General features: G+C 50.8%; 1 protein-coding gene across 2 annotated transcripts in view; it reads right to left on the bottom strand.

The window, feature by feature from the left end:
* Nucleotides 1-323: 323 nt before the first annotated feature.
* TSKU (tsukushi, small leucine rich proteoglycan) overlaps nucleotides 324-12,721 on the bottom strand; it is a 37,093-nt gene continuing 24,695 nt past the window's right edge. For both annotated transcript variants that reach the window (XM_006133589.5, XM_075919526.2), the window contains exon 2: nucleotides 324-5,017. In XM_006133589.5, the coding sequence (XP_006133651.3) occupies nucleotides 3,951-5,009 (1,059 nt within the window). In that variant the 5' untranslated portion in view covers nucleotides 5,010-5,017 and the 3' untranslated portion in view covers nucleotides 324-3,950. The remainder of the gene's footprint in view (nucleotides 5,018-12,721) is intronic.

Genomic DNA, 12,721 nt, shown 5'->3' on the forward strand with positions numbered 1-12,721 from the left:
CTTTCCAGCAAGAGAGCCAAGTCAAACACAATAGGCTGAGTTCTGCACCTACCACCCACTGCATTCCCGCTGGCGTGGCGATGTTTAAATGGAACATGAGAAAAATGCAGCATCTGAACTACAGCTAGGATGGAGGCATGCAGAAGCTTGTGCTTTGTAATCAGTTGTCACTCTCCAAGTAGTTTGCCGCATCTGAGAAATAAACCCAGGAGCTGTTTTTTTGTCTCCCCAAATTACTTTATTATATTGTGAATAATCACAAAGCATTACAATGCTGCAGGGAGTCTAAAAATATATGTATGTACACACACACACACACACACACACACACACACACACACACACACACACACACACACACACACACACACACACACACACACACACACACACACACAGTATCTACCAGCCCTTCATAAGACTCATTTAGCTAGCGGCTACCATGAGATTACAAGAGTAAATCTTGCAGTCTTCAATTGGATTGTCACATTGGGTATTAAATTTACCACAGTGGTGCAAAGGCAGTAACTTCTACAGCCTGTATATAATCTCCCTAACATTCCAGCTATGCACAGAACTATAAAATTAAACAAATATATAATTTTAAAAATTAAGTTTTCTGCCAGCAGAAAATTCTCTTAAAAAGGCGGGATCCATTAGGAAAGAAAAATCCCAAACAAACCCAAGACCATTCCTACTTGTTCCTCATTTCCTTCCTCATTTTATAGAATCACTTCCCATCTAAGACAATATTGTTGTCTTTGAAGAAACATGTACAAGTTTCCACATAATAACCAAAGGCAAGCGGAGCATTTAAAAGGCCCAGTGAAGGGGGGAAAAACACTGAAAAAAGTGTTTAATTTCAGTTATAAGATACGGGACCAAGCCACTGGAGAATCTACTTGACAATCCAAGGCCATGTCCTAGCTGGGGCTGGTTAGTGTATGGCAGCAGCTAGGAATCTGGCCCTTCCAAGATAGCGACAGAAATCAAAGCTTAGATAACTGGTTTGGGGCAGTGCAATTTCAATTAGTAAACTATTCTTGAGAATGTAGCAGGGAAGATATAGCTGTTTCTGGATTCCCTGGACACCGAAGTGTCTGATCCGGAATGCAAACTGTTCCAGCGTGAAGTCTACTAGATTTTCACCCTTCCTCCTCTAACATAGATTAGAATCTTCTCAACAGTGACATGTGTGACCAGATGTACCTTCACTTACTCCTTACAGACTTCTCCCCACCCCCACTCTTTGAGGACAGTGTGTTTACGAGGGATGTTAATTTAATAGTCAAGTAACCTCATTAAATTGTATCGGTTAGTCAACTAGTCTATAGTCCCCGGGGGTGGAGTCAGCAGCCACTGTATCAGAGGCAGCAGTGCGGGGTGCCAGGTGGGAGACGGTCCGCAAGGGGAGCCAGTTTAAAAACCAGCTCCCCTCACGAACCAGCTGCCTGTCATCCTGTGCTGCTGCTTCTGAGAAAGAGGCAGCAGCATGGGGTGGCAGCAGCCCCTGTCTAGTGGGGGTCTGAGCTCCTGGACCCGGCGTAAGCCAGCACTCAGCTGGGCTGCCTGCCCACCTGGCTGGCTCTTAACATACTTGAATTGCAGAGCTGAAATGGAGATAGGTCCTGGACCCAGCGTGAGCCAGGATTGAGTCGGGCTGCCTGCCCACTCAGCTCCTAATACATTTTAAATGCAGAGCTGCTGCAGGGGTAGGTCTTGGATCTGTTGCAAGCCAGGACTGAGCCAGGCTGCTGGCCAGCCTGCTAAAAAATTTACTGGCAGGAAAAGGGGGACAGGGAAATGCGTGTAGTTTATAGCATTAACCTATAAACTTTGGCTTATCAACCGATAAGCCAAATCAACTACACGATTACATCCCTAGTGTTTACCCCAGGCCCCCTGCAGTGACTGCCAGCCCACTCCTCGCCTTTTGCATTTTCTTACTTGTCTGCAGCCACCCTGGATACTTGGCTACAGAATGGGCCAAATTCTAATCTCTCTTATACTGATTCAAGACAGACTTCAATAAAATTGGGGGATCATTGGCACACCCATTTGTACTAGTCTGGTTAATCTGGTGCAAACTCCTAAGTGGACCAGCTGCTTCTGGTTTCAAAGTGGCTTATTGTTTAGTTTAAACCTGCTCCTGATGGACTTAAAGTAAACCAACCCCCTCCCACACGGCCGAAGTTAAAATTAAGAGCAGTCACAAAGGCTTGTACATGGGCTCAACAAACTGTCTTTAAAAGACAAACCCATTCCTTTCGTGAAAGTGGGGCTACGCTGCATGTGGACAACTGGAGCAGGTGAGAGCAGACTGTGTCCATGCTGTCTCCTTCTGCCCTCCCCATCCCAAGGAAGAACGGGCACGGTTCAGAGCTGAGGTAAGCAGATAACTCCACTGCTGGCTGAGTCTCTCTGGGGATCCGGGTCAAAATGCCCCATTCAGTTCACAGAGCAGGAACTTGGTTCTCAAGTAGCATCTGCCCTCCCAACCCACCCCCAGTTGGTTGGAGCTATGTTTCCCTGCCTCACAGCCAGTGCTTGTGCGTTGTTCCTTCCTCCCTGCCTGAGGCCTCTCCCAACTTCCTCTGCTCTGGCTTTTTCTCTACATTCAGCATGCAGGCAACCGGGCAAAGCTGACTTAAAACTGCTCTGTATGCTGGAGACCTTGATTTCAGCAGACTTGAGTTAGCTGCCAAGGACGAGAGACCAGAACGAGTGACCCAGAGCAGCAGACCCCGAAAAGGGTTCTTCCCTCAACAGGCAAGCGTGCTACTCCCTTGTTCCATCAACCAGCGGGTGCCAGTAACCCAAGGCTGTGAGGCTGGAGCTTTCTGCTCCCCTCCCCCATGTATTCCAAACACATTTTCTGGCATGAAGTTGCATTATTAAACAGCACACATGTTCTTATCAGGCTGAAGAAGTCAGAATGGAAACGGCTTATTCTTAGTCCCAGGGGCTTCTCTCTTGGCTTGATAAGGTTATCAGGACAGGGAGTCTCATCCAGCATTCTTTAAATGCCCAGGAAAGGGAGGGAGTTTTTAATTTAGTTTACAACTGATCTCTCCCTTTCACCACTCAATCTAATTCACCCTGCTGGAGCCTGACTCCCAGACAACCTGCCCTTATCGCATGCAGGCTTTGTTCAACCACACTCACAGACCGTGGGGGGAGGGGTCGGGGGAGAGAGCTGGGCCCATGGAAACAGCATTCAGTCCTTCGAATGGCACAGCGACAAGTTTCAATGTTCTTTGACAGACAACTCAGTTCAGCACATCTGCATCAGAAGGCCCTCGGGATTTGCAGCGGAGGATCTAATGCAGAAAGTATTGGGCTGAGGTAGGGGAAAATGGTCCCCCAGTAGCAAGTATTCATTGCACTTTTTATGCAAATAGCATCTAAGCACTACTAGGCGCTTCCTGTCCTTAGGTTTGCTTAGTACTTTTGCTTCAGCCTGAAAGTGCGTGACAATGAGCAGGGCGCTGCTAACGAAGGCAACATTTGGAAGGCACTTCTTGGAAGGGAAAGATGGATAAAGCATGGATCTGTAAGCAAATGACTGCAGAGTTAACACATTGTGGTGCATGCTGTAGACAGGACTAGCTTTGCTCCTGCGAGTAAACCTGGGCCGAATGCATCTTCTCCCCAGACATTCTGCCCTTCATCAAAACACCACTTGCTTCCCATTCACAGCAAACACCATTTGGGGCTCCCATGCTATCACCAGCAAATGCTTGCTGGAATCAAGAGGCAGCAGCCTGCCTGTGATGGAAAATGGTGGTCAGGAATACAGAATTTAAAGACACACATCATCAAGTATTGGCATATACAAATGTATAAATTATTAACAAAATTATTTACGAAAGGCACGCGGCAGGTCATGACAGTCCAGATAGCTGTACAATCTCACTTCGTCCCCCCAAGCCTCTTCCCCTCAACTTTCATCACAAGACATAGGATGCTGCTGCTACAGACCCATGGCTGTCATGACAACTGAGGACCTCTTTTTTGGTCAGCCCAATTTGTCGGTGATACTGTCCTTCCTTGATCACCTTAAGACACTGAACATTCTTCCCCAAGGTAATGCTTTTGATGGTAGGTAAGTATTTCAGCACCGTCTTTGGCAAGAAGGACACACTTGTACTGGACAGGTTGAGCTCTTGCAAGGAGCTTAGACCAAAGACGACTTCGGCACTCAACGACTTAAGATTGGGGTTGCTGGATAAATCGAGTACCTGGAGATTGGGCAGTTCTTTGAAGCTGTAAGGAGAGAGATCTCTAAAGCCCCGTAAGCTGCTAAGAGATAAATGAATTAAATCCCTCAGTCCTGCAAAGGCTCCTTTCTCAATCTTAGCCAGAGGATTCCCATCGAGATTTAAGTATCGCAGAGGAATCCCTTGGAGATTTGGCACAGTCTTTAGTCTGTTTCCAGACAGATTTAAACTCTGGATGTTGGGGATGTTTTTGTCGTAGTGTCCTGAGACTGTATTGATCATGTTGTTGGACAGGTCCACGTTAATGGGTCTCCCTTGACCTCTGGAAGCAAAGACATCTAGCCTTATATCCAGGAGGTTGTTGTTGCTCAAATCTATGTCCCCCAGGGGAGAGCTGGAGAAGCATTCCTCGGGAAGAACTGCCAAAGAGTTATGACTCAGATCCAAGGATTCCAGATACCTGAGCCTGGAGAAGGTTGTGGAAGAGATCTTAGCAATTTTATTATAGCTCAGGTCAAGGCTCACCAAGGTGGTGTAACCAGGGCCGGTTAGCATTGACTCATTGATGTTTTCCAGTTTGTTTGAGGACAGATCCAAATAGGAAGTATCCAGTGGGATAGGGACGGGAACAATGTGTGAGCCTATTCCACTGCAGTCCACCTTGGTCAAGCTGAAGCTGTCAAAGAGACCAAAACTCTCCACTTCGCAGTGGCATCCTCGGGAGCAGGTCTTGATAGTACCAATGCACGGAAAGAGAAGCAGCAGATTGAACCAGGCTGGTAGAGGCATCGCTGAACCTGAAAGACAAGACGAGGAGAGAATTTAAGAGTGTCTGAAGCACAGCAGACAAACTAATAGAACTTGAAAACCTTGCTGAAGATGGTTTAACAATCTGAATGGCATAATCACATCCCCAGTATCCCTCCAAAGACCAGGACAGATGTGCTTGTTGATACACAGCACAACCCCGTGATACTGGATGCTATTCAATAGTGAAAGTATCTGACTGCATTAGCAATCAGGCATTTGCCACTGTCCATATTTGGACTGAAGCAGTGATTTGAAACGTGTTTCCAATGTACTGGATCATCACACATTCAGATAAATGCAGGAGGGTAGCCATGGGCATTTGTCTACAGAAGAGAAGAATGAGGGGGGATCTGATAGCAGCCTTTAACTACCTGAAGGAAGGTTCCAAAGAGGATGGAGAGAGGCACATCTCAGTACTGACGAGTGACAGAACGAGGAGCAATGGTCTCAAGTTACAGTGGGGGAGGTCTAAGTTGGATATTGGGGAAAAGTATTTCACTAGGAGGGTGAAGCAGCACTGGAACGGGTTGTGTAAGCAGGTGGTGGAATCTTCATCCATACAGGGTTTTAAATCTTGGCTTGACAAAGCCCTGGGTTGATTTAGTTGGGGTTGGTCCTGCTTTGGGCAGGGGGCTGGACTCGATGACTCCTGAGGTCTCTTCCAGCCCTAGGATTCTATGATTTTCGACACTAGACGTTTCCCTCCAAAATTCCCCCCTGTAACAGCTTTAGTGCTTAGCCAGTAACTGCTGGTGTTTGGACCTCTCCAGGGGCAGCAGGTCTGTAGAATTTTTGGTGGTGCCCAGAACGGGTCCAAGTTCCACTCCCCACTTCCTAAGGCTCTGGGAGTCTGGGTGCAGAAGGAGTGCAGGCTGTAGGCTGGGCGGGAGTTGGGGTACAGGCTATAGGCTGGGCCAGCAGGTCAGGGTGCAGGAGGGGGTAAGGTGCTTACCAGGGTGTTTCCTTTTAATGATCCACACCCTTCTGGCAACGTCTCCCAGGTGGAGGTGGAGATGGAGGGGGTCTCCGCACTTTGCTGCCTGCAGCTCCAGTTGGCTGTTGGCAGTTCAGGGCAGGAGCAGTGTGCAGACCCCCCTCCCGCCACTGGGACACGCTGGCAACTGCTTCTGGATTTGGAGGCAGTGTGGAGTGGGCTGAAGCCCCATTGTGCTGCTGGTGGGGATGGAAGGGGCCCCTAGGCCCTTTTAAATCACAGAGGGCAGCAGGCAGGGTTGGGGGACTCACTGGGAGGGGCAGGCAGGGCTGGGGGAGAGATCTGGCCCCGAACTTTGGTGGAGCCGAGAAACTGTGCTCTTATATTGGTGCAGCACAGGCACCATGGGCCCATACCGCTTGCAGCCCTGGACCAATCATCTAGGCCAGCTCTTAAAGGAGTTACACATCATGGCAATTAAGATGCCACCAGTGCCTTGTCTACTGTATTCCTACTATTGCTACCCCGACGCGTAAGGATAGACGCAGCCATGTGTACATGTTCCAGGGCGAAGTGAGGCTTTTCCCCTTAATCTCCCACAAGGGGCAGCAATGGTAGGAATACAGTAGACAGGGCATATTGCCGAACTCCTGTCTGGAGGTCTGTTGGCAGGGCCCATTGAGAAGTGCTGAATCTATCCACTTTTCTTGGCCAGTGCTATGTCTACTGCATAAGAGGTTGTGGTCACTGCACAGCCTGGCTTCCTAGTCAGCTGTCTATCACTAGGGTTACCAGATGATTTCAAAAAAATACTGGACACACTTGATCTCAGATGGGGAGGGGAGCCGGCCGGGAGGGGAGCGGGGCTGGCCGGGAGGAGCGGGGCTGACCAGGGGAGCTTGGGGAAAGGAACCAGCTGGCGGGAAGCAGGGCTGGCCGGGAGGGGGTTGAGGGGAGCGGGGCTGGCCGGGGGGAGATCGGGGGAAGGAACCAGCCGGCGGGAAGCAGGGCTGGCTGGGAGGGGGTCCTAGTGAGGGGGCTGGCCAGGGAGGAACTGGCCGGCGGGGAGCGGGGTTGGCCCGGGTGCATGCAGATCCTGGGGTGCTACCTATTCCATGCATGGCCCCGGTGGGGCGCACGGGCGAGTCCTGCCCCGGGGATTCCATCCCGCCCCAGCCCCGCCCCCACCCGGCTCCTCTCTACTGCGTAGTTGTGTACTGCCTGGCTGGTACACATGCTCACGCAGTGTGAGAGTGTCTACCAGCCAGGCAGTACGCAACTACGTACTGATACTCATGATAATAATAAAACTTAATTAGAAAATACTGGACATGTCCGGTATTTTCTCAATTTGTTTCCTGAACAGAAAGCTCAAATACCAGACTGTCCGGATCAAAACCAGACACCTGGCAACCAAGAGCGGCCCAAGGCTGGCTGCAGCAGCTGGCGCCCTAGGCGGGGCGGTGCAATCGGCACCCCTGCCTGAACAACAGTCAATGGCCATGATGTCATCATCAGGTGCCTGGGCCAGCCGCTTCAAAATCCCTTAGGGAACTGAGCAGAGACAAGCCACTCACTTCACATAGGCCACTAGACAGCCATCAGGTAGCCACGGGCAACAGCCATCAATCTGGATTAGGATTCTACCCAGGCACCTAACAGTGAAGCCCTCTGCTGCTCTCCTTGGCAAATCTCGCCATCTTCCCAGCTGCAGGATGAAAGGAGCCAGGAGGTTCCTCTCTGTTTCACAGGACTGGCCAGGCCTTTCCATTACTTATCTGTTAACAGCTTCATCACAGAGCGGGAGGTAGCTACCGTGATGTGGTTTCCAGAAAGAGCTGATTAAAAGCTATAGCGACACGCCTCCGGGGATTATAAAACTGAACAGGCTGGCATCCCACAGGTCTGCGGCAGCCACGTTCCAGCAGTGAGAAGGGCTGATTGTTCCTATTGTTCCCCTGCGTCATTGCCATATTTGCTCTCTTTACACCCTTCCAGGAAGGACAGCAGGAGATCTGCCCCGGGAATGTGTCCCCCGAACAAGGATCTCTCTATAACGTAGCTATTCTGCTCCTCACTCTTTTACATCCTGATTAAAAGGTCAGATACTATTTTATCCCAGCTACTCCGGGTTCCAGCCTTTACTATTTTGTCACCTTTTTCTTCACTCTCTAATGCAATAGCCTTGTGGAGGCATCTTTGCCACTTGACCATTGATCCTTCCCCTTATGCCTCCCCTGCAGCCTAGGGACCTTTTGCCAGGCATTTCCCAGGAGTTCACACCTACTTTCATCTTTTCCCAGGTCAGTTCCTCTCCCCTGGCAATGACTCTTTGCTAATTCACAGCAGAGGCTGGAAGACCCACTGCGAATTACTTGCCAATTTGCAAAATGCATTAAGAGAAGAAAGGCAAGATGCAGCGCAACCGGATCTGGCCAGGCATTTGTTGCTATCTGTCTGGCAGGAGCAGGTAGGAGGCCTCGCTATGCTAGCTGCTGTTCATACAGAACAGGACGACCGTGCCTCCCCCATAGAGCTCGCAGGGTAGGGGCAGAGCGGAGAAGGCTTCAAGCGCTCTCCCGCCCCCAGGCCTAACTGGTCTGGGGGCGGGGGAGTCCGCAAAGCCTCCTCCAGCCCTGCCAGGAGCATGTGGCGCTTTGAAGCGCTGCGCGCAGGGAGGGCGGAAGAGGCTTCTCACTTCCCCCCACCCCCAGGCCAATCAGGGTCTGGGGGCGGGGGGTTATGTGAAGCTTCCTTCGCCCTCCCCCCGCCCTGCGAGGAGCCTGCAACACTTCAAAATGCCACATGCTCCTCGCAGGGTGGGAGGAGGCTTCCCGCGCTCCCCTGCCCCCAGGCCCTGATTGACCCGGGGGTGGGGGAGCGTGCCAAGCCTCTTCCAGGACATGGGTGCCTAGTGGGAAGGGGGAAGGGAAAGAGGCTCCACCACCCTCAGACCAATCATGGTCTGGGGGTCGGGTAGCCCCGCCCCTTCCAGGGTGGCCCGGGGCTACTTCAAAAATTATTGCCCACCCCCGCAGTAGAGGGATGGAAGCAGGAGGAACCCAGCCAGGCTGGCTGCAGGGAGGCCTGTGGCTGGGAGCCCTGTCCCGGGCTGCCTCGGTAGAGCTGGCAGGGTCAGGAACCCCGGTGGCTGAGCAGTGGTCTGCTACGGGGGTGGGAGGGGGAGGTCCTGGTGGCAAGACTGTGGGCTGTCAGGGCAGGTGCTGCCACGGCAGGGCTGGCAGGGAAGGGAGCACCGGCGGCTGGGCAGTGGTTTGCCATGGCGGAGCTGGGAACCTCAGTGGTGGGACCGTAGGTTGCCGTGGCAGGGCAGCGGGGATCGTGGCAGGTGGGAAGCTGGGAGGCCAGGCCAGGAGTGAAGCTGTCTGGATGGCCAATGCCAGGGGCCCCATAAATGACCTCCCCTGGTCTGGCAAAATCCCTCCTTTGGGACCACGCAGGTCCCAAGGGTTCTGGACCAGGGAGGTCCAACCTGTAGAGCAATGGGGTATAGGCCATTTCTGCAGAAATCCTGGCAGCGGAGGCAAATGAGCCCTTGTGACAGCATTGTGCTATTTAATGTTTGCTAGGAGGGGAGACCATTTTGGGGTAAAAGGCACGAACGGCATGTTTTACCTTCCCTAAGGTCTCTGGCCAAGTCAGAGAGGTTTTCCACCTTGTTTCACGGGGCTTGCCAAACAAGTTCCATTTGCAGCCACCTGTAGATTTAGTGGAATTTTGCCTTGCATGCCATTGGGTATGAGGGTTCTATGTTACAGAAAGGAATTTACTGCACAAAGTCACTCTTTAGAAAAGTTAATCTGCTATCAACAGAAGCACGCCCACAGGTCAGATCCGGCTGGTGTATTCCGGACCTCTCTCCCACATCCCCAACCCATCAGCTATTCCTGCTTCATGCTTCAGTGGGAAAGAACCTGACACGCTCTTCTTCTAAAATTTGATCCAACTCCTGGAAAGATAAAGGATCCCATTCACTTTGCTGGGAGCTGAATCAGACAGACTCCAAGGCAATGCCCCATATGACCTTTAAGACACTTGATGAAATCCTTAGCCCCACTGAAGGCAGTGATAAACTGCTCACTAACTTCTGTGGGGCCAGATTTCACCCCATGAATCCAAGTCTCCTCTCTCATTGGCAAGAACCAGGTGGAGTGTTACTGGAGTTACAGCGCTAGCCCTCACTAACCAGAGCATCAATATCTTCTACAGTTTGTGTGTGGAAAGCCTCTTCCTGTCCCACTTCATAAGCAAGTGCAGGAAGGGAATAAACAAGATGGTCGAATAGGTGTTTCTGCTCCAACATCCATGATGACTCATAACTTTTTATACCCCTCCATAGGAAACTGGAGCTAGCCAGGTGCCCATACGTCAGTGCATAAGGCACAGCTGAGCGGAGCTATTTACACTACAATTACAGTTTCTTACTAGCCAAGGGAGCAATAACCTATATTGGTGCTGCTCTGGATTATCTCTCCCTCTCATTGGGTCTCTTAATTGCTTTGCAAACAGGATGTACTTTACTCTCTCTTTAACGAGACTATTACAGCAGCGCAAGGATTCCATTACAGAACAGCATGAAACATTTAGAGCGGCAACAAGGTAGTTTGCTGAAGCCTTATTTGTTCTATGTCCTACTGACGCTAACAGGTTGCCATCCGACCCAAGAAAGAGCCTTCACTGTTAGGAAGTTCTAAATTAAAATATCTAGGTGCACTGGGTTTTTATTCCAGGCAGGAGAAACCCATAGTTCATTTTAAGCAGGGAGCTGGGGCAAGGAAGAGGGGGAATGTGTGCATCATGAATTAAATCCACATCAAAATGCTTTTGGCCTCCTGCCTACAAGCTTTTCTGCTACATTACGGATAATTTTACACAGGCCCAAATCCTGCTTGCTCTTATGCCTACAGCAGCTTTCTAATACAGCGGGAAAGTCACTGGGCAAAGTTCTACAGCCTTCAGTTTGCCCCAATAGTATTGCTCTTCTCTGGCCGTAGCATCAAACTTTCCACAATGTAAACAGACTCTCTGAGGCAAATTCTGGCCTCCTTAACACCTGCCTAATCTGGAGCAAGTCCAATGACTTCAATGGGAGCCCCAGATGCTCTGCACTTCAGAAAACATCAGGTTTTAGGCTCTGTCTACACTGCCAACAGAACAGACAAATCGTTGGTCATTCACAGACCTTCAAAAAGCCCCGCCTGCCCAAGACACATGTTTTCTGGTGGCAAGTGGGTGCGTGAATGGCTCGTTGTCGGCAGAAGCGCTCTCCTCTCCCTCCAGGCTGCAGAGGGCAGCGGGCAGAGGAGCAAGTTACCCCTGCTGCGCACCTTCCTCTCGCTGATAGTGGCAGCAAGAGGAACAGCAAACAGTGTCTCAGTACGAATCTTGGGGGTGGGGAGCTGAAGCCCCCCCCACCCTTCCCAAATAGCATCCTTGACCCTGCACACATACCCCAACCCCCTGCATATCCTCACACCCCGAACCCGACTGCTGTCATATTGCAGCTCCCCCCCCATTCCTCTGTCCTGAGCCCTCCCGGGGGGGGGGGGGCAGGGTGACAAAAATGTACCTATAAGAAATTTTATTTTCACCCCAAGCATGGCCTACTCTTGAGGGTACTGGACTGAACTTGGGAGATCTAGTTTCTATTCTTAGCTCTGCCGCTGACTTGCTGGGTGACCTTGGGCAAGTCACCTTCCCCTCTGGGCATCACTGTTCCCTCCTCCCCTTTGTCTGTCTCGTCTATTTATACTGCAAGCTGTGGGAGGCAGTGACTCTCCCTTACTATATATTTGCACCATGCAGAACACAGCTGGACTCTGGTCTGCTGTAACAAAACAACTGTTGCCTGGAAGGCTTCTGGAGGCACGTTATTTAAAAGCCCCAGGAGGCAGGGCAGTAGACAGGCGTGAAGTGGTTCCAGCCCAGACTGACCGTCACGCTCCTCTGCCCCATGAACTCCAACAGGATCCTAATGAGCATGCCTGGATCACATGGCAAGCCCGGGCAGGCCTGGACTTGCACTGAGGTTTCCCACCCCACCCTGTGATAGATACAATTTTTTTAAAAAGTTAGTTGTGGGCAGAAATGGCTGGGGAGGAAGCACTGACTACAGCATTGTTGCAAACCCGCATTGGGGGCGGGGACGGACACAAACAAAATGACTAATTTCTACTAACACACAGTCTTACCCTGTAATCAAGGCTTCTCTCGTTACCTTCCAAGCTGGCAGGCTGACATGTTGGCACCACAGTCCCCTGGCTTCAGGGCTACTCCTTCTTGGACAGTGCTGCCACTTGGTTTCCCATGTGGCTGTGCTAGATACATGCCCAGACCTCGCAGGCCTGTGTGGTCCCTGCTATGTGAGAGGCAGGCTAGCCGACTACATCTGGACTACCTTTACTAGCCATGACTACCAACAAGCTGGAAATTTCACCTGGATGGATTTCTCAGCTCTTTCCACAAGGGCAGTGTTAAAGCACACTGCAGACCAGGAAAAATACCAAAACCAACGTAGATATGGGGGCAGGGGATGAGGGCTTTTAAAAGCTCTACCTACCATGCTGTGTATTGCTCCATTCTACAGAAAGGAAAACTGGAGCATAAAGAGATTAAATTCCCCATTAGCAAAGCACATGCTTAAATACTGTGCTGATTTGGGCTTCAGTGACTGGCGGATTTAGGATTTCCCAATTCTCTGCTTAAACCGCAGGGTTATGAACTTTTAAAACACTGA

This window comes from Pelodiscus sinensis, chromosome 1 (assembly GCF_052426305.1).
Source record: "Pelodiscus sinensis isolate ZL-2025 chromosome 1, ASM5242630v1, whole genome shotgun sequence".
Lineage (NCBI taxonomy): Eukaryota > Metazoa > Chordata > Testudines > Trionychidae > Pelodiscus > Pelodiscus sinensis.